The sequence below is a fragment of the Phalacrocorax aristotelis genome, chromosome 8 (genome assembly GCF_949628215.1).
Source record: "Phalacrocorax aristotelis chromosome 8, bGulAri2.1, whole genome shotgun sequence".
NCBI classification, from domain to species: Eukaryota; Metazoa; Chordata; class Aves; order Suliformes; family Phalacrocoracidae; genus Phalacrocorax; species Phalacrocorax aristotelis.
The window spans coordinates 11,575,567-11,600,079 of NC_134283.1; the positions used below are offsets into that span (position 1 = coordinate 11,575,567).

At 45.8% G+C, this 24,513-nt stretch overlaps 1 protein-coding gene across 5 annotated transcripts in view; it reads right to left on the minus strand.

Annotated features, from left to right (window-relative positions):
* KCTD15 (potassium channel tetramerization domain containing 15) overlaps positions 1 to 24,513 on the minus strand; it is a 45,975-nt gene that overhangs the window by 10,618 nt on the left and 10,844 nt on the right. For 2 of the 5 annotated variants that reach the window (XM_075101394.1, XM_075101393.1), the window contains exons 3-4: positions 12,004 to 12,078; positions 5,642 to 5,786 (exon numbers count right to left, since the gene is read on the minus strand). In XM_075101394.1, coding sequence (XP_074957495.1) covers positions 5,642 to 5,786; positions 12,004 to 12,078 — 220 coding nt within the window. Of the gene's footprint in view, positions 1 to 5,641; positions 5,787 to 12,003; positions 12,079 to 18,323; positions 18,589 to 24,513 lie in introns of those variants that run through there. The other 3 variants (XM_075101396.1, XM_075101395.1, XM_075101397.1) reach the window with 2 other exon arrangements.

The following is a 24,513-nucleotide window of genomic DNA, read 5'->3' on the forward strand; positions in this document are numbered from 1 at the left end:
CCAGCTCTGGACTGTCTACACAGCACACTGAAGATGCCCAGGTAATACTGACATAGGTATTTCCACCCTTGCACTGTAGATATCTTGACAGAGTCTAAATATGTCTAGACTGTTGTCTATCTTGACTTTAGTAAGGCATTTGACACTGTCCCCCACAGCCTCCTCACAGGCAAGCTAAGGAAGTGTGGGTTGGATGAGTGGACAGTGATGTGGATAGAGAACTGGCTCAACAACAGAACTCAGAGGGTCGTGATCAATGGAGCAGAGTCTGGATGGAGGCCTGTCACTAGCGGTGTTCCCCAGGGGTCTGTGCTGGGTCCAGTCCTGTTCAACATATTCATCAATGACTTGGGCAAAGGGACAGAGTGTAACCTCAGCCAGTTTGCTGATGATACCAAGCTGGGAGGAGTGGCTGATGCACCAGAAGGCTGTGCTGCTACCCAGCGAGACCTGGACAGGCTGGAGAGCTGGGCCGAGGGGAACCTCATGGAATTCAACAAGAGCAAGTGCAAGGCCCTGCCCCTGGGGAGGAACAACCCCATGCACCGGTACAGGCTGGGGGCTGACCTGCTGGAAAGCAGCTCTGCTGAGAAGGACCTGGGAGTGCTGCTGGACAGCAAGGTGACCCTGAGCCAGCACTGGGCCCTTGTGGCCAAGAAGGCCAACAGTATCATGGGCTGCATTAAAAGGAGTGTGGCCAGCAGGTCAAGGGAGGTTATCCTCCCCCTCTACTCTGCCCTAGTGAGGCCACATCTGGAGTGCTGTGTCCAGTTTTGGGCCCCCCAGTTTAAGAAGGATGTGGAAATGCTTGAGCAAGTCCAGTGGAGAACTACCAAGATGATCAGGGGATGGAGCATCACCCTTATGAGGAAAGGCTGAGAGACTTGGGTTTGTTCAGCCTGCAGAAGAGAAGACTACGGGGGGATCTCATCAATACCTATAAATATCTAAAGGGTGAGTATCAGGACGATGGGACTGGAATCTTTTCAATAGTGCCCGATGACAGGACAAGGGGCAACGGGCTCAGGCTGGAACATAAGAAGTTCCACCTGAATATGAGAAAAAACTTATTTCCTGTGTGGGTGCCAGAGCAGTGGCACAGTCTGCCCAGAGAGGCTGTGGGGTCCCTTCCCTGGAGACATTCAAACCCCGTCTGGATGCGTTCCTGTGCCCCCTGCTCTGGGTGTGCCTGCTCAAGCAGGGGGGTTGGACAAGATGATCTCCAGAGGTCCCTTCCAACCCCTGCCATTCTGTGACTCTGTGATTCTGTGATATAAAATCCTACCCTGATGATTTACAAAAATTTGATGTGGAATATGAAGTAGAAGAATTCAATCTACAAGGAACCTCGCCAGGCAGGTGCCACAGGAGCTGCAAGGAAACACTTCCACGCTGCTCATTTTGATAAGTTACTAAAGGCAGATGCAGACACGAATCTTCCTAGACCTATCCAGAAGCACATTTCGCTGAAACAGCCACAGGAGAAACTACAGGGTGGTAAGTGCCTAACACAGTGGCAAAGTCCACACAGTTTCATTGAAACTCAGCCCAGAGCAGCCTGGTACAGCTTCTGTCCCAGTCACATGCTGATAAATGCATACAGATACTGCACCCTTTCTCTCATGGAGGCTCCAGCCCTCACTGATGTCAGCATCAGTGCAGTGTTGCTGAGCAGCACGCAGCATCCCATAGAAGATTTTGTATGGTATCCAGGAAATCCTTGCCCTGCAGGACTAATGATGCATCTCCCGTTTCTTCTAAGGATTATTGCCCTAGCTTCCCAACTTCTTAACAGCAGTGTACCTGGCAGCACAGGCCAGAGTCAAGCACTGTATATGGTAGCTAATGGAGCTGCTTCTGTTTAGTCAAGGAAAAGTGCTTACTCTGAAGGTGATTCCCACCAGCCAAGGTCCCTACTCACAAGCAGGGAGCTCCTTGCTAAACTGAAAGGGGGGATGGACAGTCCAGCCTGATTTTGCTGTAAAGTACCACAAAAAGCCTTCATGAGCTACAATGAGCCCTCAACTTCTTGTGGCTGTTGTAGGAACTAGTGGGGAAGTTCTGTTAGGTCACCTGGAAAAGGGAGCAGATGGGAGGTGGGATGCATACAGCCCTTCTCCATCCACAATTTCTGGACAACATTTAGGTCTCATGGGAAAGGTAAACAGATCTTTCAAAGATGCAGCTTTTTGCCTTTCACAAAATAATTTTCTGCTCATGATTTGGTAGAAAAGCTTTTTTTCTGGTGGATTTCACATTGGCTAAAATCTGCAGTCACCTCTGACAAGGGCGACATCTTCCTGGGGAGGAGACGGGAAGTGTGACTGCAAGGCCAGTTTTGCTGCTGTTTTGACATCAATGCCAGTGAGTCAGAAAAGATCTGCTAACTACAGGCAGAGTCAGCCAACAGAAACTGTAAAGCCACGTCTCCCGTGAACCTGATGCTGTTCTCTCAGTACTGAAGAGGTCCTTTATTTTTGTACCTAATGTTGACTCCTGAACAGGCTGAAATGGCTTTTTCTGCTTATTTTTCACTTGTTATTGTTTGCTACATGAAACAATGAACTGTCATCCTGACTCAACGTTTCTTTTAGATTTCAGTGCTGTGAAGATCTGACTCCTGGCTACGAGAGGAAGTTGCTCACTTCTGTGATGACAACTGCGCCATTTGCTAAGGTCAGTTTGAGAGCACTTAAAAATCCGTATGAAACTCAGATGTCCTGTGCATTTGTGCTCCTCCCCTCCTTAAGATGGAGTAATAATATATACATTGCCTATGTCTATTTTTGTTTGACGATGTCTAAGCAGGGAGTGAGTATCAAATAAGTAGGTATGAGGGATCTTGGTTTTGCATGAAGTTATGTTTTGGCAGTGAAGGGGACACACGGTGCTCATAAATGTCCTGGGGAAACACTTGTGATGGCAAGGGGATCAAGGCAGAAGATATTCGAGCTGCAGAGAAGGGGCAGCTCCTGCACCAGCCGTCCCCTAACTCAGCAGCGTGGCAGACCTGGGGGTGCTGGCTCCATGCTCTGCTCAAGGACATTTGTTGCTCAAGGTGTCATGGTCCCGTGTGTGGGACTTTGAACCGGTGCAGTAAGAGGGAGCTGTAAGCAGCTCTGGGCTGCTCGCCATTGGCTCACTCAGCACAGGCTGTCTGCGAAGGAGAACAGAGCCAAACAACGCATTGCAATTTCTCAGCATACTTCATATGGCTTAAAATCACCCAAACCCAGGAAACTTGTATGTACTATTAGAGTGTTGCTTTCAGCAAGGAGACCTGTCCGACACTAAACACCTGCAAGTTCTGGCTTATTAGTAATTGGAAGTGTAATTAATATTCACCGTAAACACACCAGTCAGACTTGATAATAAAGAATCACTAGCCTAGGAACACATACCCCACTTTCTCTGCATTTCAGTGTTAACTTAGTCTGAAAACAACACTTAAATAGCAAACGCAATAACGCTGATGTGGTACTAACATTCCAAACTTTCCAAAATAACCATCTGAGCAGCAATTCAAGTTGAAAAGCAACGTAGCTGAACCTTGAGGCTAATAAACTGCTTGATTAAATTAAGGGGTAAAAAACTAATAAATATTCAAAACACTTGATAATGCTTTGTTTGACATAAAGAACATTTAATGCAAGTCTCACTGGAAAACCTGTCAGGTTTTATACCTTAAATAGAGTTTTGCATTTAGAAACACCGAGTGATTCCATTTGCTGCCTTTGATTATTGTCTTCTGTCACTTTAATCATGCTGGTAAAATTACACGATTTCTGTGAAGTCAAATCCGTTTACAATGCAGTTTTAATATAGCTTTGCAGCGCATTCTTCCATGCATTTTTATTTAGTTACTCCCTACCTAGCAATACTTTGCTTTGTTCTCGAGCCCTCATTAGCCTGGGGTTTGCTCTAAAGCTCTCCCAGGGAGGAACTAACTAAAATACAGTTAACCCTATGCAAAAAGATGGTCTGGAACAACGGACTGAGCCTGGGCACAGCGCCGGCTCTCCCGAGTCTCTCCCAGCCCTGCCAGTGACTCACTGCGCAGACAAGTCCTTGGCATCCACCGGCACTCTCACCTCCAGGCTCCTACTCAATCCTGCTGGTTTTGTTTCACAGCATTTCTGAAATATGGATGCTGGTCGAGACCATGATCAACTCAAACTATATCTCTTCTATCCTTTCTTCTTATGCCTTCTGGTCCCACCAGATTGTCCAAAATGCTGCCCCTAAAGCACCTCTCTGGCATTTCACCTGTACCGGTTCTCTGCCTTTACTTGATCCATCTTACAGTCCACAGAACTGGTCTGGTCCTTAGCTCCGCTCCTACCTGTGCGTTTTCTCTCATTTCCCTGTAAAAAGCTTTTCCCACACCCACCCCTTAGCTGCTCTGCCTCTTGCCCTGCTTCACTGCACCCCAACCCGCAGGCCAGCCTCCCCGACCTGCCCGCTGCTACCCAGAAAGACCAGTGCCCAGGACAGCGCTTGTGGGCTGGAGCTCCAAAACCACACGGGAATGCCAGAACTTCTCTCTGCCTAGATGTGTGTTCCCATAGCACAGTGTGTCCGCTCAACATTAACTGTAAACGCTCCCATGCCAGGGTCAAATGCAATTATACTCATAACTTCAGCAAGAATGGCCGAGGAGTAGTTTGCAGCAGGAGGATCAGCTGAACTCCAAAGCCAAAGCCACTACAGTAACCACTGGACTGACTCAGTAATGACTGGCCAAATTATCTTGCCTACCTAATACAACATGCAAAGCAAAATCTTACTGCACAGCATGGGAACTTCCATCTCCAGCAACGCTCCGTGTCCTCCAACCCTGACCAGATCCCCGTTGCCATCCCAAGTTATTCATCATTTCATCCTGGAGTTAACACTTTTGTTGAAACTTGTCATCTACAGTTTGGACACTTTTGTCTTCTAATTTTCATACATAAGGATGACAATGTTGCAAGTTTCATAAGTGCAAAGCCAAATAAACAAGGCTAGGAGGAGAGCGTTTAAACAATCAGGATTTGCAAAGCAACAACCAGCACCATTATTTCATAAAAAACATGTATCGCTCCTTAAAAAGCCCTCAGTAATTTCCATCTCCCAAGAATATTTTGACATTCATAAAGTGTGTAAAAGATTACTTCCTGAAATCAAAGTATCTGCATTGGTTATATGTAACACAAATCCTCATGGGCTTGTTTAAGGGTGTTTCTTTTTTGTACCAACAAGAAAAAGATTCATACAATTTAAGCCCTCTAAGTATCAAATCTAAAACATTTCTTTCAGAGTCTGAGCATTAAACCCTGGTTAAGTGCTAGTTGCTGATGTTGCTTCTTAATTGTTGTTATACCCTGATAAATAAGCTAAAAATGTGAGAAAATACAATTAGTTTAGAAAAACTGATTTAGCCGTAAGCTTCATCGTTTAACTTTTTATGGTATCCATGACAACCATTGGTCCATTTATTAAATAATAGCATCCCTGGTGTAATACTCAAGTACTACAAATCCTAACAATAAACAGCAACATTTAGTTAAGTGTGTTTAGGTCAAGCACACAAACCAACCTGCACCAAAACAAATGACAGAATGGGAGGAAAAAATGGATTGCAGACTATAGCTTTCCTTACCTTAAAGTCATCTGGGAGCAGTAGCTTAGATGTCCTTAGGAAGCTTAATATATATCTGAAAATTTCACCATCTCGATCAATGAAATAATGTTGTTTTAAACTGTCCAAGACAATAGGCTCTGTGCCATTAAACAGACGACTTATTCTGAAAAAAGAAAAGAAAAAGAAATGGGCAAGAGACAAAATCTCATTATACCCTCAGGGCCTAAGAACATCCAGCCAATTTAGTTGCATCAATTCAATGTGCATAAGGTAACACAGTATCTTAATTTAGTGACAAACAAGTGCACAAAGACAGATGCCTTAGACACGCGTGTGCACCCGCACGCTCACGCACATGAAGCGCACGTGCACATACAGACACAGGCGCACACACCAGCAGCGAGCGTGCTGCAGCTGCCCTGGGGCTAACCTCACGCTGCCCTGAATCGGGGCTGTGAATTAGGCCCATGACCCCGACAAGGGAAGTGCCTGTGAAACGCTCACCCCACAGCTGGCAGAGGAATTTTGCTGAGAACATGCGTCACTGGCTCCGTTATATATCCCTGTCCACCATGTCCTGCTAAAGGCAAACCGAATGGTTACTCAGAGGTGGGCTCCTGGCCACGAGCTTTTCCTCCAGCTTGGCGGTTATTTTGATCAAACGCCATCAAAGCCTTTCCGTCATAGAGGAGAGGCTACCCATACACCGAGATGAGCTGTATGGACCTGCAGGTGCTAGATAAGTGGCCATCCAACACTGAATGTTTTGGCAGACCAGCAACCAACAGCCCATGCAGCATCTGCAGCGCTGCCTGTGGGACCACAGTCCCACCACCAGTAGTCCTGGGGATCATTCTGGCAGAAGAAAGCAACGTGGCAAATCTTCCATGAGCAAAGAAAAGGAAGCGAAACCTGAGACCGGTGGATCAGCTGGTTACAGGACCAAAATACCATATTAGCTACATCACTCCAGCTTTCTCCAGGTCCTGAGGAGCACATTCTGTAGAAACCAAACGAGGCATATGCCTGGCTGCTGTTCCTCCCGCCTCCCCCCTTCAAATGCCTGGCTTCTCTCAGAATGCTTTGTCTTCCCATGAGAAATAACCCAGCTGAGTATATGTTCTTGAAAGGAAAATCGCAGGAGACAGACAGCAACGACCTATTAAGTAATTGAGTCCATCTCTCTGACAGTGCAGCATTGTTCCCAACTGCAGAGCGTCTCGTGTTTCAAAGTCGAGTCTTAAATAACCCTGCCAGTGAGGACTCCTCCATTTCCCAGAGAAGCTATCCCACAGCCTGCTGGATTTCACGTTGAACTGTCCCTTCAACTTGGCTATGCAATCCCCCGTGTCCTGCACTGTGACCAGGGCAGGGCTTTCCCCTGCTGTGGTAACGAGCTCACCAAACCCTGCCAAAGGCAGTGGCCAGCACTGCTGGCGAATGCCGCAGCCCCGCTGCCTCCCTCCTTCCAGCATCACCACCTCACCCCAAGATTTTTGGCCCAGCAGCAGGATGCAAGAGGCATGAGCCTCACTGGGGAATGTGCGCACCCACCCCGGCGATGGGAAGGGGCAGGTTTGCTCCCCCGCCACCACCCGCAGTGCTGGTGCTTCTGCCTGTGCCTTGCGCCGCTTGCTTTGGGTTGTGGGTTCATGCAACACAGTGAGATGCGCTCTCCACAGCTGCACCTTGGTCTCATCTTCTAACTTGCTAATTTAATTGCAAATTTAATTAAGGTGCTGTTTATTTCTAAATTAACTATGGAGATATTAAATAAAACTGGACTTAGCAAGTCCCCACTGAATTCAGCTAAAACCCTTTCTGCCCTCTTAAGCAAGCTCCAGGTTTACTGCCTGCTCTCGTGTCTGTGTCAACATTCAGCTAGTCTGAGTTACAGGAGAATAAGCAAATGCTCCCCTAAACCCTAATTATATGTTTACTGTTTTTCTTCAACCTCTAGCTTTTCAATTGTATCAGAAAACACTATCCAGTTCACGCTGCCACATTTAATTTATATAATCCCAAGGTTCGGCAAGCCTCCAGTAATGCATTATTTTCTTTCTTGTTGTTATTTTAGGGCTTTTTGCCTGAGATAGTTAAATATATTGCTTTGTACAGGGTTACATTTTATTCCAGGAAGCATACAGTTAATTTATGTCCTTTGACATGCACATGAGCCAGTGTGCTGTGCTGGGTAAGACTGAAAGCAGAGGAAACACCGATAGCGCAGCTTAAGGTTCAGTATGGTACATTTATTGAGTAAATTTCCATGGCTATTGAAAGTTTTGAGATCTTACACCTGAATAAGCTGGGCTGTGGCTTAACCTTCTCCTCTTTGCTGCCCTTTCTCTGTGAAGTCTGCAAAAGCAACACGCCAGCTGCTGTTCGGCTCTGCTGCACGCATGGGGGAAGGTTTGCCAACAATGACAAGGCGCGGGGAAGACAGGGTACAAAATTTTAATGGGCCGCTCTTTAATGTAGTGAAGCATTTTTTTGGTAATGAAAACAAAACATGAATTTTGAGGCCTTTGTGGAGTGCCTTGAGCTGTATTTCTTCATCAGCAAAATTACTGCTGGGGAAAGAAACTTGCAGAGTGTTGAAAGACTTAACTGCCACCCCAAAAACAGAGTGATGAATAGTGTAAGGATTTATTTGACGTTTTAGGGGGCTGCTATGTTCCAAGAACCAACTTCACTGCAGCATGTTGTAACGCTGCGTGCGGAAAGCTCTCCTGCCTTCTCGCCACTCTAAACTGTACCTGTAGAAAGTCCATCAGAAAACGCAATGCTGTGAGAGCAAAACGTGAACTCAAATGGCAGCTCAGAAAGAAAAAGGTGCCTGACAGGGTTACTCATCACATGTGAAGCCACGGGAAAGAGCACAGCAACCGGTGGCAGCTCCACAAGCTCCACCGGGACCTGACATGCTCAGCAAATGGGTCTTGGGCGACCAGAACAGAATCACAGAAACACAGAAACACAGAATGGTAGGGGTTAGAAGGGACCTCTGGAGATCATTATGAAATGAGGTAACAAGGCATAAGCCCTTCAGAGTGGAGGGATCTGTACCATTCCCAAGTAATTTAAGGATATGTATCTATCTATATGTATCTAAATACATATAGACCTTTCTTGCCACTTTCAGCTTCATGGCTTTTTTCTTGAATTACCAGTGATTACCCAATCATTCATCTTCCTGGCATCTTTGGATGACTGTATTTAGTCAAGGAATAGGAAGGTTCTCCAGAAAACATTATCACAGAGTCACAGAATGGCAGGGGTTGGAAGGGACCTCTGGAGATCATCTCGTCCAACCCCCCTGCTTGAGCAGGCACACCCAAAGCAGGGGGCACAGGAACGCATCCAGACGGGGTTTGAATGTCTCCAGGGAAGGGACCCCACAGCCTCTCTGGGCAGCCTGTGCCACTGCTCTGGCACCCGCACAAGAAAGTTTTTCCTTACGTTCAAGTGTTTCAACATGTGCCCATTGCCCCTTGTCCTGTCACTGGGCACCATTGAATAGAGTCCAGTCCCATCATCCTGACACTCACCCTTTAGATATTTATAGGTATTGATGAGATCTCCCCATAGTCTTCTCTTCTGCAGGCTGAACAAACCCAAGTCTCTCAGCCTTTCCTCATAAGGGTGATGCTCCATCCCCTGATCATCTTGGTAGTTCTCCACTGGACTTGCTCAAGCATTTCCACATCCTTCTTAAACTGGGGGGCCCAAAACTGGACACAGCACTCCAGATGTGGTCTCACTAGGGCAGAGTAGAGGGGAAGGACCACCTCCCTTGACCTGCTGGCCACACTCCTTTTAATGCAGCCCATGATACTGTTGGCCTTCTTGGCCACAAGGGCACAGTGCTGCCTCAGGGTCAGCTTGTTGTCCACCAGTCACACGCATAAGTGTGGAAGAAAAATGCGCACAGGCTGTCAGAGATCTAGGAAGTCAGCAAGTGCAAGGGGATGGGAATGGTTTTGTACTGTGTAAACTTGTTGGTGTTCAACCAGAAATTAGGTACCAGTCTGGCTGGCAGCCTCAGGAAGCTGCTCACTCCAGTGCCCCACAATGGGATGTGAGTTAAAGTAGTGGGGAGCAGCTGCAGCTCTCAGATCAGGCAGCTGTCACCCCAAAAATGATTGTTTTTATGAGCAGTCATGGAGCGCAGTACTGTATTGGTGGATAAATCGGGTAATGGCATTTTCAGGAGGTACTTGCTTACGGCACATGGGAATGGTGCTTCTAGTGGTTTGTGAAGAGGTGGAAGACACACGAAGAAACAGACAAGGCAAAAAGAGCTGCACTTGGACGGGTGAGTCTGAGCAATGACTTAGCATTCCCTCCTTTTGCAAGCGATGCTTCACTTACTAATTCAAAAACACTCTTAAAAATTTCTGCACAAGATTTAATTTCCAGACAGTGAGCAGACCAAGCCAGGACCAATCCAAGTAGTTGCAAGCCTAAGGATGGCCAGCTTGCCTTTCCACTGTCTCCACCTCACTGGCCAGGTCCCGCTATGCTCATACCTTCTTCCCAGCGCACAGCTCTTCCCAGCCATCTGTTTCTCCTCCTCAGCTGCTCCTGCTCTCCTGGCAATGTGCTCTCCCCTGCCATCCAGTCACCAGTCGCCTGGGCTGCCCACCCCAACCCTCGCAGGGCCCCTGCTCCCAGCCGCCGCTGCATCATGTCCCTGAGGAGCAGAGCCACAACGGGGCTGGCGTCATGACTCCAGCTTAGTGGGTCTCACTGGCACCTTAAGCCCGAGCTGGATGCTCTTCCCTGCTCCTCCCAACATCCAGAACACAACCTGTTGATCCTATTTCTACAATTTCTTTGTGCTTCTGTTGCTTCTGCTAAAGGCTTTTGCATTTTCAATAATGTTTCGCCAAAACGCCAAGGGGCGAGTTTCTAGCTTTGTACCGATTTTACTATGATATTAAGATCTCCTTTTATTAGATTAAAAACAAACAATGCAGCCAGTCAACCCACAAGGACAAGAGTGCCAGTAAATTCTTTTCTTAGTTTCTTGGGCAGGGGAGGAAGCTGCACGCTGCGTGCAAGCTCCTACAGACAGCTGCTGCTACCCACACCCCCCTGTAACGCTTGCAACTGATTTTGCACCACGCAAGTTCCCTGCAGCGCCTGTCAAGATGGGAGCATGGAGAGGACCCGCCAGGGAGTGACTCCAGCCCCCAGCATCACAGCACACCACCTCTTTCATAAAGTCACCCAACTCCATCTTAGAAGCAGCCAGGGCTTTTTGCTCCCCAGCTCCCTCTGGAGCACCTTCAGTCTTCCCAAGATCACCAAGCACAGCCATGGCTCTGCACATCACACACCCAGTGCTGGGGTGTTTAACTGCTCACTGAGACAGGAAAGGGTTTTTTTACTGGGTGGGGGTGGGGGATGTTGCTTTCTGGTTTGCGGCCCGTTTAGCTATTTTCTTGACAGCTGTCTTTTTGAACAGGAAACTGAAGTTCTTTCTTAATAAAGCTGGTTACAGAGGCTTTAAGAGGAGCACCCGGTGTTGTGGGACCTGTGGGACAGCCAACAGGTGGGGTTGCAGCAAGCACCAGAGCCTTCTGCTCCCAAGTCCCACTGCCGGGGTGGGGGGCCACTGCAGTCCCATTCCCCCCACACACCCGCCCAGCCAGCGCAGCGATGCCACGTAAGTAAAACTCTCTATCACAACATTGCACCAGAAGTATTAATTTAAGTAATTACATGATTAATATTTAACTGTTCAGTGATATTTTTATCATTCATAATTTAGTTGTTTACATTTATTAAAAATTGATTCTGTAGACACTTTTTCTGCCCAATGTCAAATCAGCAGGGAGTGCACATTTCAGCAAACTGTCATTAAAATGTGACTCTCTCCTAATTTTATGGGAGGAGAGGGGAAGAAGAGAGAAATGCCTGAGAAATGCAAGTGGGTCCTGCAAGCACGTGGTTCTGTGCTCCACTCAGCACCCTCCTGCTCCACTCAGCACAAACGCACAGCGAAGCCAACACGAGCTCTGCAGCTCTCCCTGCGTTTTATTCAGTGGCTGTCTGTTGTACTTGGCTGTTGGGCCTGGCTGGTGAGCTGGAGGAGGAGGCGACAGCGGTTGTGGGGAAATGCCACAGAGAGGAGGAAGAGGGTTGTTTACAGCAGGGACACGGAGCATGACCTGAAACTGCCCCGCGGGACACATTAGCAAAGTGTCCCAGGTGTACGAGCAGAGTCCAGTCATTGCTGCTGAGCACAAACAGTGCTGCTTATCTCTTAAATATTTGCTCAAGGTGGGTAGGATAGATACTGTTATCTGCTTGGAAGAGAAAAAAATGCTGTGAATTGGAGCAGAGGTGCTTGACAGACTGGAGCGCCTTACCCTGTGTCCTGGCACTGCTGCCCACGTAGGTATGTCTGTTTTAAGTCTGTCACTTGTCCCATCACAAGAAAGTAGCTGCGGGAAAAAAGAAGCAGAAGGCCACTGGCATGGCTGTGCCCTACCCAATGCCAGCATGCCAGGAGCTGGCTCTCTCCTGGCACTGCTACTCCCTGGTTGCAGCAACACGGGCTGGGGTGGGCAGTGGATGGTGCTGCCCGATCCTTACAGTAGTGTTTTTCATATTTCTGTTATTTTTACTGTAAAACTGATCAAGTTTGTGCAAAAGTTCCTAGCAAAGCAAACTGTAATTAATGGAGAAAGAACCTGCATCTGCTTTCACCAGGGGGTATGACAGAACACCCAACCTGTCCAAACAGCAGGCAGGGCTGGCCAGAGGACAAGGATAACCCAGCTGAGCAGCAAATGAGTGTCTTCTGCCTTCCAGCCTGCCGGTAGTTATGAGGGAGAGATGTTAAAACGTTGTCTCTGCCAGGACACATGCTCACTCACGCCCTGTACAGCAAGGAACGTGGCTGAAGATTGCATCTGACTGCAGTAGGTTTTCTGATCTGCCTCAATTTAAAACTTCAGCTATAATTAGTGTGAAAGTCCATAAACAAAGCTCTGTTGTATGGTTACGCCATACCTTCACACCCTGCTACCTGACTGGTGATTTTAAGCCCTCCTCCAATTATGGGAAAATAGCGCTAAGGAGAGGCACCATCTACAACACGGGTCTGTGCACACACGACCTGGCTGTGGTACGGTGCAGAACCTGTGTGCTGGCTTTGCACTTAATGGCTCTGCCACAGTTTCCATTTTAATCAAAGATAACATCTTGACCACCTCAGATTGCTTCAGGCGTACACTTGGCTTGGAGGGTGTTTCAGCTGGGGAGAATTTTGTTTTAAGCATCTTTTAAATCTTTTATTTGTACAGTGATGGGAAAAAGTGTGTGTGACAGAGTCTGAGTCTTAAATTGGGAGTATGAGCTGCTGCTCTGCAAACTATGAAATCCAAACAGCCACATGTGCTTTGGGACCAGTTCATGTGCCCGAGGACACAGAGAGGTGACCCAAAGGGAGTTTCTGACAGAAGTAAGCCCAGTCGAGGTACCAGCTTCCAGTCCCAAATGGAGTGCAGGCATCAAGCCCGCAGTGCTAGGCAAGTCACTGCTCCATGCATGCTCAAGCCACCCCAACCACCAACTCCTTCCCTGACCACTCCTACAAGACCAGGATGAGCATCTGCATTTCAGCAGGGCAGCCTTGGATGCCTGCAGTGTCCTACAGGCACTGCCCGGCCCCGTACAGGCATCACTCAGTCCCTGACCCTTCAATCACAGAATCACAGGTTGGAAGGGACCTCAGGGATGAGCACAGATATTCAAGTACAAAACTGACCTCTGAGAACCAAATGAAGATACTAAAGCCTGTAACCCCCAAAGCTCTCTCTCACTTTTTAGTGAGAAAAGAGCATCAATTCGTAAGGTCCGATCTCAGCACAGGGATGGAGGAGGTAACTGGTTTATCCATCTCCAATTCCTATACCCTTCTGTTCCTGCCTTCCAATGCTGATCCTGGAATGCCATAGGAGTTTTTTGAGCCATATGCTCACTTTGCAGTGCTTTTGAAGGATATTACACTCATTAACCATTAAGCACCTGAAGGAACTGCAGGATCTATTACATAGATTTAATACTTCATATTTTGCTGTTCAGGCTAGAATATCTATTTTTGCAATAGATCAGAGCTAGTCTATATAGTATCAGCATGTATTTTTAAAAGTCAATAATCCAGAAAGAACATTATCATCTACCATGCAGAATCATTCTTAGGAAGTTCTGGAAGGATTTTTTTTCTTCTTTTTATACCATCACTAAAATTAGATATGTAATGGATTTTATAGTTAAAACAAAGGCATGGACAATTATGTTTTCAGTTCTCTGTTACTATCAATTAAAGTCCACTGAAGCAACAGGTAATAAAAGCCACTGAAGTGGAAACTATCTATTATTTTTGAAATACCACAAAGCATTCATGGTAAGGATAAGAGATCCTACAGCTCTTTCTCTTCTGCCTGTTGGTAACAGCCTATCTCCACACTTAAGACACTTTGGAGGGTGACTTTGGTATATAATTTCATGGAAATATGTATTTTTAGACTTTGATACATAACACTTATTTTTTAATGTGCAGAGACAGTATTGCCTATACAAAAATTAGCAGTTAAGACAAGAAATTGGAAACACTAATCCCAGGTAGAGAAGCCAGTGTCTTTTCCTGCAGTAAAATATTCTCTTGCAGTCAAGAGCTACCCTCATCCTGCATCCATGTGGCCAAGCATCCCACTGGATCTTGAGGGAGGAGGAGGAGTGGTCAAACAATTACAGTGAGCAGACCAGGGACTAAGGGAATTTAGGCTCCCACGACCTTTCCTTTCCAGGTTTTTCATTCCCACCAGGTTTACAAGGTTCACCTCATTGGGATACCAGGATTAGGCCCATCAGCACTGGTCACTCATCCAAAATTTATCAGCGGCATGTTTGTTCCTCGGGGCTGGGCTTCTGCCACCCACCTCGTGGGCAAAGAGCTCAGGAGCAAAGCACTGCTTAGCCATGAGTAACGGTGGCAGAATCCAGCCCTCTATCAGGCTAATGATTTTATTTTGCCTTATTAAAGTAGCATTTGTATATGTCAGTGTTATTTTAACAGCTATAAAAAGACTTCACTAAACAGTTTCTAGTATATTAATTGCTGTATTACAAATCCTTTCGTTGCATCAGTATATAACCACATTTATAGGCAGGGTAAGTAGACACATACAGACAGAACAGCACTCATTTGCTACACGCACCAGCATCCCACCACATTCGTTTATGTCTTCAGTCACAAAATGCATTTGCTGTGCTTAACAAGAAAAAGATATAACTTTAAAATACAGGTACCATTTGCATTTCTCCATTAAAAGTGCCCTACGTGCCACAGACATGGCTTGTTCATCCCTCTCTAACTGGGACAGTGACAGCCTTCAAGTATTTTTTGGTGCTTAACCATACTGTCTGCATTCATGTGGTCTGGCCAGAACAGAGACCTTGACCGTGGCAGGGCCGCCCAGCGCAAGCGGAGAGGTTGCACTTAATGTAGTTCTAGATAGGCGAGTTCCGCCAGCCCTATTCCTAACAACCAGTTACACCTAACTGGTGTAACTAACTACCTAACTACCTGGGGAGAGTGAGAAGGGCAGAGTCTGGCTGACTTGCATATTTTTAATAAAAGTAACCAAATATTACAATATAATATGAACCCTCAAAACACAGAACTTGTTAGTGGTAGGAGCTAAATATTATCCTTTCAGTGAAATATGCTGAAGTTCAGGTAACTGCACAGAAGTTCATGCGTTGTAGGTAATGCCTACCTATTTGGGAATTCCTCTCTTAATTTTAAATTGTAGACGTACATTTGAAGTTAAAGGAGAACATTAGCTGGATTTCCAGTACTATAAGTTTTTCCAGTATAAAGTTCAGGTTACTTTTGCTCTTCTTGTCTCTTCTACTTCATTCTAACTGAACTTTTGTCTTAATAGTTGGTGTAGATTAAAAATATTAATACACATTTATATTGCTGAAAGTATCCTATTTTTGTTATGCCATTGTTGCTACTGCTCTGATTTGAGCCCTGTGAGGGTTCTTGGCCTTTCCTGTTCTTTTAACAGAGAATTTACACTAAATTTTGACCATGAAAATCAGTGCAGGAACAAAAATTCTTTGATTTAAAACAAACTCCTAAATTAGCATCTTAGCTTCCCAAAGAGTTCCCTAGTTTCCCAAAGGTCCCAATCCTGCAAGAACTGCATTTCAATTCAAACTCTGTGGGATTTGTGGGCACTCAACAGAATTAAGTTGTTAATACATGAGAAGATGTACAATTCAAATAAAACATTCCTGCCTATACAAGCCTTTTCTTGCTATTCTTTTAACCATCCCTTTCCCCTAAATCATGGTGCTATGAGGGCCCTGATGAGAATAGGGTTGCACCAAATGCCAGCTCTCTTGCTCCTCACCTACTTGCTGAAACTTTAAGCAGGAGCTAACTCGTATTTTTACTTAGATTTTCAAATCTGACTAGATCTGGACATTACCTCCATTAACATCACCCTCATACAACTGGGCATGCTGGGAGGGTGAAAAACATGCAGATACTAGTTTTATTTTCATATAAATGGACTAAATCCTCGCTCATTGAAGTAAAGAGCGAAACTCCCACTGGGACTCAGTGATGGCAGGGAAAATTTCAAATGTAACTCATTTACCTTTCAGGGTGCGAGTCTGGCCCTCCTCATCCTTTGCATGTGTGGGTGCTGTGAAACCAGCACGTTTCAGTACACAGCAGGAGAAAGAGGGACAGCTACTCAAGGGCTGCACAACCTTTCATGAAGTGCAAATGGTGACAGCTAACACGTTCACTTTGTTACCTGCAAGCTGCTAGAATATTTAATCTGCTTGAGCCATAGCCCTTTATTTCTGACCCCAGATATGCAAAAGTTTAGCAGCTTTGTCCTGTGACTCTTTTATTTCCAGACCCACAGGAAAAAGCTCCCAGGCATAGGCTGCCCAGGACTGCAGCACCGCGCTGTCTGGGATGAGCAGGAACACCATGCTACCCTCAGTGTCCACACCTGCCTCCACTGCATCAGGACACTCTCCACTGCTGTGAACAGGAATGACAAGAGCCTCTCTGGGTAGAGATATATTAGCTTTCTGCCTAAAAGAAACTGCGCATGCTGCTTGGGAAGTTGGTTGGTATGCCCATTTGCTAAACTGTAAAACTTTTCTGTTGCTGAGAGTGATAATATGGGGAAAAAAATGGCTTATCTTACATTCTTCCTCTATTTGGTTTTCCTTCAGCCCATCCTTCTGTTCTCCAGTGAGTAAACTACACCAATTTTGCCCAGACCCAGAATGCAACACTGCTGCAATTATACTACTGTACATCTCCAGTACAGCTCACACCACTGCTCACTCTGGCACGAAGACATTGCAGGGAGTTACAGGCAGACTGTAACTGGTTATAATTCTCTACAAGCATCTATGTGATTGGGAAGTTGTATTCAGTTCTCTCTATCCATATTTTTGTTATTGCACTTAAAATTACAAATGAATGATGCTCCTGTTTATTCTTACATTCGATTAAGCTGTACCCAACGTATTTTTCCTGGCTGTTCACCTAAAGAAACTGAATACATCAAGAACAACTTGTTAAAAAGCTATTCTGAAAGGAAAACAACCACAAAAAGCCCATATATCCACACCAAGTAGGAAGACTTGTGTAACAGTTTTTGCTGGTGAGCCCAAGCCATGGGCAGATGAAAGGCAGAGGCGAAGACAAATTTCCAGTAGGTTTTTTTGTTATTGCAGCCAGAGAGTAGGGACAGAGAGCATGCGACCACTCACACGTCCACTGGGAAGAGCCCAGCTCCATGGTCACATTCATGAAAAAAGGGGGAGACCCTGTCTAGGGGTTATGGAGGGGGAACCCACACCCAGGAAGGAGACAGCAATACACGTGCTGGACAGAGGACACTTGCCCCACAGATTTAAGCTTGGCAAAAACTTGAAAATAATAAGAAAACCGTTAACTGTTGGATTCTGATGCGATGCTGAAAGCTGAACCTGGCTTTTTTATGTGACTGTGAGAGATTCATTCTTAAATACAATACTATGGTCATGGGTTTGATTCTGGTCCCAGTGAAGTCAAGGCCAAAACATCCTTTGATTTAATTGAAAGCAGAAGCAGGCCCTCGCTTTAACCCTCGCATCTGCAAACAGAATAAAACTCGATGTGAACAGAAAAGGAAATATGTTTGGAACTGGTTACAAATCCATGCATGGTTTTTTCCCCCCTCTGTAAGATTAAAAAGTGGTCATTGAATTTTTTTTCCTCATTCAACAGCAGTGTTAAGTACTACTGGCCCAAATTCAGCCCTCGTTCCCCCCCAGACAGCCCCAGAACAAGCAGAGGACCCAGTTTCTCTATTGTCATCTACTGGTTCCCATGGAGTTCCACTAGCCATATTTGTCCGTGAAATTATCTGTAAGTTTTGCAATGGCAGAATTTAGGCAGCAGTCTCCTGGAAGGCACACTACACTGCCCAAATGCCAAAGCTGCAGGCTATGGTGTAAATCGTACTGGTACAACTTGTTGGCATAACACAGTGTGACACCAAAGAGGTTAAAAAGAGTCACTGGTTTTCATTGTCTGCTTTCTCAAGAGAGAGAGATTTGCTGCTGCAAAAGTGTCTACCAGATCTAAATGGATTACCTGCAGCACTGGTAGCATCTGCACTCCATTAGGAGAGAGGCGTAACAGGAGCCTGCCCTTTGGACTGGGATTCCTTCAGCGTTTCAGCTTTACGGTGCAAATCTCAGTTTCCAATGCTTGCCAACTGATCCCTTCTGAGTCTGACCAAGAGTAACGGTGCAAATGCTGCATAATAGCTTCCCAGTATCCATGTGCAGGACTCCTTTCAGGTTTCGCTTTATGTGGTCCTCAGCAGATAAAAAAGCAGCAATTTTAGCCTTCGAACGCATACCATACTGCAGTAGAGTGAAATCAACACAGTACAGGTGAACACCGGAATACCTCTGCTCAGCCTATCTGTCCTGGTGCCCAGCTCTGACAGGCAGGCAGTTGTCACAGTGTCTGCAGCAATAAGAAATGCAATTGTGCATGCATGCAAAGCTAATAGCCATCCTGCCTGGCAGAGTTTCAAGTGAGAGCAAATCAGGTAAAAACAAAAACCATCCCTTCTAAAGTGTTTACAGGTGTCATTTTTTTTTAAGCATCAAAAGATCAAAGTACATGCCAATCACAGCAGATGAGGTGAAGGACTATGCGGTTTGGTGGACAGAAGACAGAGACGAGTTTGTAACTCTGCAGTTCAATTCTAGCTCGGCAGCTTCTTTCAGCTAGCAAATTGGGTTAGGAGAGCCACCAACCTGGTGTAACTCTGTATCAATGGAGTTACACCAGGGATGAGAGTGACTGACAATACCTACCTGTTTCAGTCATCAGATTATATGCATTTAATGTCAGTACAGCACAAGGGAACAAGCTGATGTGCTGCAGGGACTAGGTATACTCATCAATTTATTACATTTCATGTAACAGAGAAACTTGGCAGAACCAATGTGGCTAGCAGCAGCATGGGGCACAACCTGTGTCAGCAACAGCCTGGCATCCTCCACACCACCTTGCTACTCTGTGCTCGAGAGATCTAGTCCCGCTTATGCTTTCACATATGAATCTTGTGTTTGCATGCCTGCGTATTTCTTCTATTTAAATATGCACTTTGTTCCTTAAGATTTTATTAACCCATTAATAGATTAATTCAGATTTCAGTTATACAGGTACGAATTTGGAGTAACTCCTTCAAAACCAGCGGAGTCATCTCTTTGGGAAGGCTGTCTGACCAGGAAAGGTACATGCGTGCACCCGTAAGTGCATGATGCTTTCTCTTCACTTGCCAGTGGTTTTACACCTTCAGATGTTTTCGAGTCTGAGTACCGCAGATGCCCAGAAGCAGCATCTTACTATACAATATTCAGGTTGTCGTAACTCCTCTCCACATGTCACATCAGTGTACATTCCTGGTGTAACTCGACAGAGGTTAACAGGGTTACACTAGGGATTATTTTGGCCAGGTTTATTATTAGAGCAGTTTTCTAAAAGAATAGGGCTTATTTTGTTTCCATTGATGTTCATGGTAAAATTCTCATTGACTTCACTCAAAGAGAGATTTGGCCCAACAAACCAATATCCAAACCACCTCCACTTATTTCAGTGAGAGTAGGCAAGGAATTAATAAGGTCCAATGTATTTTTAAATCTTAGATTTCATAAATGATCACAAGCATGTAGGTCACAAAATATACACAGAACGACACCTACGACAACCACCAGTGGGATCATTAAAATAATTAAGTTAGGCCTAGAGACAAATTCATTTCATAACAAGTTCCTTGCAAAACAGACACCCCCTTGCTTCAGAATCTAGGGAGTCTGTTTTATAAACTTCCTAAGTAGTTCATGAAATATCCCCCTAAGCAGACCAGGTCTACTTGCCATTGCAGGGTCTTTATAAATCAAAAGTTTATAAATCAAAAGACAAACACCAGTGATGTGTATTCAAAGACCAAACATGAAGAGGTAATGCCTCGTCTGCTCCACTGGTTCGGTGGTTAGCTGTGACCTCAGGACACGATTTCCAGTACAAAGCTACCGAATCCGCCTCTTTACATAACTCCTCTCCATGTGATGAGGGAGCTGGATGCAAAGCACATGAAGAAGCCATCAGTAAAGGAGATTCCCCTTTGTTTTAAGCGTAAAGCTGCTACACCTGGGAACCTGAGCACAGGTACAGTACTTTACACCATGCTCATCGGCAGAAAACAGCCTCCACTAGCAGCATGTAAAAGGAGACAGGCAGCTCCTACAGCATCCTGTGGGAGTGGTTTCTCAAAATATGCTGCTAATGCTGTTCATGTTACCGCTCTGAAAATGACTGCTGAAAAATACTTAAATTCTGCTGCTGGCACCAAAATGCCCTGTCAGGTGAGTGGTAAGCAAAAGTAGCAATGAAAGAAATAACAAAGTACCTGACCAACTAACCTCAGAACCTGCCATAGTATGCTAAACAAACAAAAAAAAAAGGTAGAATTTTTTATTTCCTTGTCTGCTGGCTTCTCTTTGTGAGTTTTAATAAACCAGACTAGTTTTCAACCTGTTGGGTGGGAATTACTAACGTGCTATGTGTAAGTCGGCTACAGTCGCGTTATCATTGTAGAAGAAAGGGAAGAGCAAGGAATGAGGCAAGGTCAGCTGTGTTTTGCACTGAAGGTACTGGAGACACTGTTCAATGTTCATCTTCTAGACTCCTCTCAGTGGCCATAGTTGACATCTCTCCGGACCCCAGCCAGGCTCCACAAGCTCCACAGAGGTGCCTGTTCTTCCTTTTGGCTAGCCAAGCCAAATAAGCTAGTATCTGGATAGGAATGTGCGATTTTCTCAAATTCAGGCTTTTTTGAACAGCCTGTGCCAGGCATAGCACCACAGCCATAATTTTATTTCTTTTTGTGAGATGAGTGTTGATTTGCTATATTCTCCTCTCCATGAATAGCATGGTCTGCCCCTTCCTAGATGCCATAATACCCATTTATGCCTAGAACTCCACACAACCGAGGCTGCAAATGTATACAGAGAAATAATAATTTCTGAAAAAGTGTTCATCAGAGACTAGCTATGCAATATTTTCTTGTACATTTTATGAAATATTCCAAGTAAACACACAAATAATTCATTCTTCAACAGGGCCCAATCTCAGCACCCAATTACAGTAAGATTTGTACTCCCAAAGGGTAAACTCTGCTTTCCTCTCCAGAGCCTGCGGGCAGTCCCTGGGCAGTGGCTGTGCTGGGCAAGGCAGCAGTTATGATGTCCAGTAAGGAGTAAACACCTTTATCACAGCAGACAGCTCAGCTCTGTTGTGGCTCCCTACATGCCAGTTAATAGGAGATCCTGGAGAGGTGGATACAGACAGATCTAAAGAATCAGTTTCCATAAAAATTGCTTCCCTCCTGTCCCCCCAGGTCACTGGAGTGAAGGGTTACAGGGACTATTCTCCCTTACCACCAAAGCTGCCACTCCACCTCAGTAGTATGAAGAAATCTGCTATCACAGTGCGCTTCCACAGGCTCTGCCAGACCCTGAATCCAGGACTTTTTCCCATTAGTGAAACCTAGAGACAGAGTATGTAACATCATCATTCCCAGCTGTAATTAAATCCCTGTTACAGATAGTTTTTATTTTCCACAGAAGCCAAGCCACGTGTCCCTCCTCTGGCACAGGTAATGCCCTGGTGATCACAGACCTGGGACTGGTGCAACTCCTGCCAGAGCGGCTCTGGCCAGCCTGTCTGCAAGAGGAAATGGTTCCTCACCTCCACCCACTGTGCTCTGCCCTGCACACCACCCAGGAACTGTGCTGGATGAATCCTAGCAGCAGTGCACATCTGCCCATAGGAATGAACGCTTCACACCTTTCCTAGAGCTTATCAAAGCACTGCATGGACTTGCGTGACCTCAGCCACACAGCACCTGTACAAAACAGCAATACTTGGCTTTGCAGATGGGGAAAGACCAGTTCATTAGCAGCCTGGCAATGACAGTTCCTTTGCTTGCTCCAGTTGCCACTCCAGTAAGTGCAATATCCACAGGCAGAGTGGGGCTAAACAGAGGATGGGAAGGGGAAAGGCCCTTTTTAAGGGTTTTTTCCTTAAGGGTTCTGCTGGTCAAAATTGCCTTGGAAACCAAAGAGAGATTTGCTCAGTCAACAACCAAATATGAAAAACTCAAGAGTTTTATCTCTAAACTGCAGATGCATGAAATGAAACCAAAAATTATTTCAACCTCCATGAAAATTCTTATACTAACTCGGAAAAGGCGCTGCATATAACCAAAACCTCTGGTTTTCGGCTCCCTTACTTGTTCTCATCTGCAGTGTACACCTGACTGCCTTAAACAACGGCAGAGCCCCAGGGAGTGCTGGCAGGCTCACCCCTCCGCAGAGCTGCCATGCTGGTGTGCAGTGTCGTAACGCGTGCGCAATGTTCATGCACTGTGCCCATACCCTGCATCTCTGAGCATTTGTAATGTGCAGGAAAAACACTTACTCCTGCCTCTTCAGGTGTTTTGCTTTAAAGTCTGTGTACGGTTTAAGTTCACAACACCTATTAAAATTAATGAGCTTTGCGCTACAGCTCACATGCAGGCGCATTTTGTAGCACTTCGCCTGATTGTGGGCTGCTGGCTCTGACTCAGAAACTCTTTGTCTTCTGGGTAATATACAGCACTTCATAGCCCGCGAACACCAGAGCCTGCTGTCACCCCACAGACAGGGCACTCGACAACTGACCTCAGTGGGAAGAGCGGTACCTTACGAAGGGTGAAACGTACCATGGCAGCATGCTCACCAATGTCCTTCACTGTGCTTAAAACAGAGTCCATTTAGCAGGTGTGCAGGGATGAGAGAGGGACAAGACACTATAGAGATGCTGGATGGATGAGCAGCGTGGAATTGCAGTGGCATGGAGAGGTCTGGGAGACACCTAAGTCAGGACAAATGCTACCGATGATGCAGTGGTGCAGGACCGCTGAGGCACAGGGCTGGCAGGAGGCTGTGCTGGCCCAGGAGAGCAGACCACCTCTGCTCCAGACTGGGATCTTGCCCTTGAATGCGCTGTGCATTTGCAGCCACCAACAACCTCTGGTTATGAACGAATCTGGTCTTCACTCCATTTAACCTGTCTGGAGTACAGGCCTTGTTTAAGGACTGATTTACACCCTAACTGCCAGCCTGGGGTAAGCAACAAAATTTGCTAATTGGACATTGTTTTCAGGCAATAACATGAATAATACACAGGTTTGATGGGAAATCAGCAAATAAGTTAGTGTAAGAGTGACACTGGATTGATCCTACATGAGCAAGAAATGTGAGATGTCCTTAGGTATGCTAATTACATATCCTAAACATATCCAAATTAAGAATTTCTCTGCTGCCAAGTAGTGCAGAGCAGGACCAAGTACGGAGCCCTTAGTGTAAAGGATGATGTGGAAAATCTGTCTTCTACATCTCGGTAGGTGTTTGAGCTCATGAAACCACTGTATCTGGCTATACAGGGTCAGCAGTCATGTTCTGTCAGGGGCAATAGAGGGGTCCTAAAGCTTGGTGAAGAGCATTCCCCTGAACTCAGTCCATCTTGGTATGGCTGTAGGAACTTGGGGAGAAGAAGGTCTCAGGAATCAGTGCTGAGCTCCAGCAACCAAAGAGATGGAGGTACTGGGGGAAAAGGTAGGGGAATTGAAAACCACAGATGCCTACAGAGTAGCTAGAATCCAAAGGTCATGCTTGGTAGGAGAGCTTGTCTGAGGGTGGGTCTATACAAGAATGACAGTTTGTTTTGTCCAGAAACATTCAGAGAGAGAAGTGTTTTAGGGGACTCCTCTGTAAATCACTGAAAAAGTCCATGGGTTCAGAGGAAAGTGAGGCAGGAATACGCCTGGAAACCTCTACTATGCCTTGTAACAGCTAAAGTTGTTAGTTTCTGAAACAGCTAATAAAGCCTGTGTTGGTTTTCTTTAGAGGACAGAGCCCCCAGAGAATGGGATGCCAAAGCCCAGGTGCTCCAAAACCTGAGATCAGGACGTGCACTATGTTAGCACTGGCTCTGCATGCCCTGGGCCACGAGGCCTAAAAGCTCTTTTTTCCTGAAGAGGAAAGGCTGGGAGCAGAGATGTCCCAAACATGGTGTGCTACAAACTGTCGGGGAGGCTCCCTGCCATCTGTGTCCCACACCATTCCCACCTAGACACCGCTGCTCCAATTTTTGGAGCTCACTTTTGTCACATGACTAACGCTAGCAAGAGCTTTTATAGATACATTTCGTACAAAAGAAC